This window comes from Volvox carteri (assembly GCF_000143455.1).
Source record: "Volvox carteri f. nagariensis unplaced genomic scaffold VOLCAscaffold_22, whole genome shotgun sequence".
Lineage (NCBI taxonomy): Eukaryota > Viridiplantae > Chlorophyta > Chlorophyceae > Chlamydomonadales > Volvocaceae > Volvox > Volvox carteri.
The window spans coordinates 288,090-289,636 of NW_003307565.1; the positions used below are offsets into that span (position 1 = coordinate 288,090).

General features: G+C 55.0%; 1 protein-coding gene across 1 annotated transcript in view; it reads right to left on the minus strand.

Moving 5' to 3' along the window:
• VOLCADRAFT_91638 (uncharacterized protein) overlaps positions 1 to 1,547 on the minus strand; it is a gene marked incomplete at both ends in the record, with an annotated part of 7,829 nt that overhangs the window by 3,120 nt on the left and 3,162 nt on the right. The window contains 2 exons of the mRNA XM_002951170.1: positions 28 to 148; positions 539 to 623. Coding sequence (XP_002951216.1) covers positions 28 to 148; positions 539 to 623 — 206 coding nt within the window. The remainder of the gene's footprint in view (positions 1 to 27; positions 149 to 538; positions 624 to 1,547) is intronic.

Consider the following 1,547-nt stretch of genomic DNA (forward strand, 5'->3'; position numbering starts at 1 on the left):
CCCCCCACGGGAACCCCATTAAGGTACCTTGATCAGGCATGGAATGACCGCCGCGTTGTCCACCCGGCCCTTGTACGCCCGGCAATTGCATGCAGCTCGGTCGCCCTCCCCCAGCGAACCAGGCTTCGTTACACCGGCACAAGAGCCCCTGGCGGAAAGGGGGGTGGGGTGGGGGTGGGAAAGACGAACCAGACGCGGGAAAGTGGGAAGTGAACTGAGGGACGGGGGAGGAAGACGAAGAACGAACGAGTGAGAGGAGGGGCCCGAAGGGGAGAGGAACAGCGTGAAGAGAAAGAAAACCTGGGAGACGTTGTCAATCCAGGGGGGAAGGAAACGAAAGAAGATACGCTGCTGCCAGATTTCAATGGAGCACTATTGGGGCCGTTGGGGAAGCAGTAGTGCGTCTCCAAGGCCCTCTCTGTGTGCGCATTCAGGTACTGTAAAACTTAGAGAGACGTACCAAAGCATGGATCCGTATACGTCATATAGCCGAAGTGAATGAAGGACACTAAAATAAATGAAGCGGACAGTATCTTACCAGAATCTCGGTGCATTAGCCTCAGCCAGCAGGCAGGTGGACGGGTCCCCCACCACCACCAAACTGTCACGAGCAGGGGCTCCACCTGGAGCAACCAACTCCTGGGCGCGGGAGTAGGGACATATATACATACATAATACATACACACATACGTACATGCGTACATACATACATACATACATACACACATACGTACATACACACATACGTGCATACACGCACGGACCATTGCCCCCGGGATCGAGACCTGTCAGGGTCGAAAATCTTTCCGATGGTGGAAGTTAAGAGTGTCCCTAGCCGATAAACCGTGATGACCTGGGATAAAGTTGACTCGCGAGCCGACCAGGAATGGAGTTGGGCCGCTGTCGACCCGGCAGATTCCGTTGGATGCTGGTGGTGGGTGCGGAACCTGAGCGATCCACTGAGAAGTCGACTAGGGTGACTGGATGAGGGTGCCCCCAAATACCGGGGAAGGCAGGGTAGCTGCCACGGGTGAAGATATACCCCCTGTCCCACACATCATACATACATACATACATACATACATACATACATACATACATACATACTACACACAGGTCAGTGGATACAGTAACTATTAAAAACCTTGATAGTATAATTGATGAAACCCATCACCACACAAGCACACAAAATATCGGCGCGGGCAACGGCTCCAGGCATCAGATATAACGACCAGCCGGCGGTTAGAAGGTCAACAGAGTTGGTTGATCAGTTGTTTAGTTACTGACGAACGCCTCCCTCCTCCTTCACCTTCCCTTAAACCCCTTCTCCCCCATTCTCCCCCCCCCCCCAACCCGCAAATCCTTTTTCCCTTCAGCCGCCTCCGTCAGTTGCACCTCGTGGGGTGCACCCCACCTTCCCCCCCGGCGCACTGCACTTGACAAAACTCCTGGCCCCCTGGTGCGCCGTACATTTCCTCCCTCCCCCCCTCCGCCCCATACACACCCTTCTTCCCCCCTCCCTTTCCCCCCCCCCCCCCCCCCAAAAA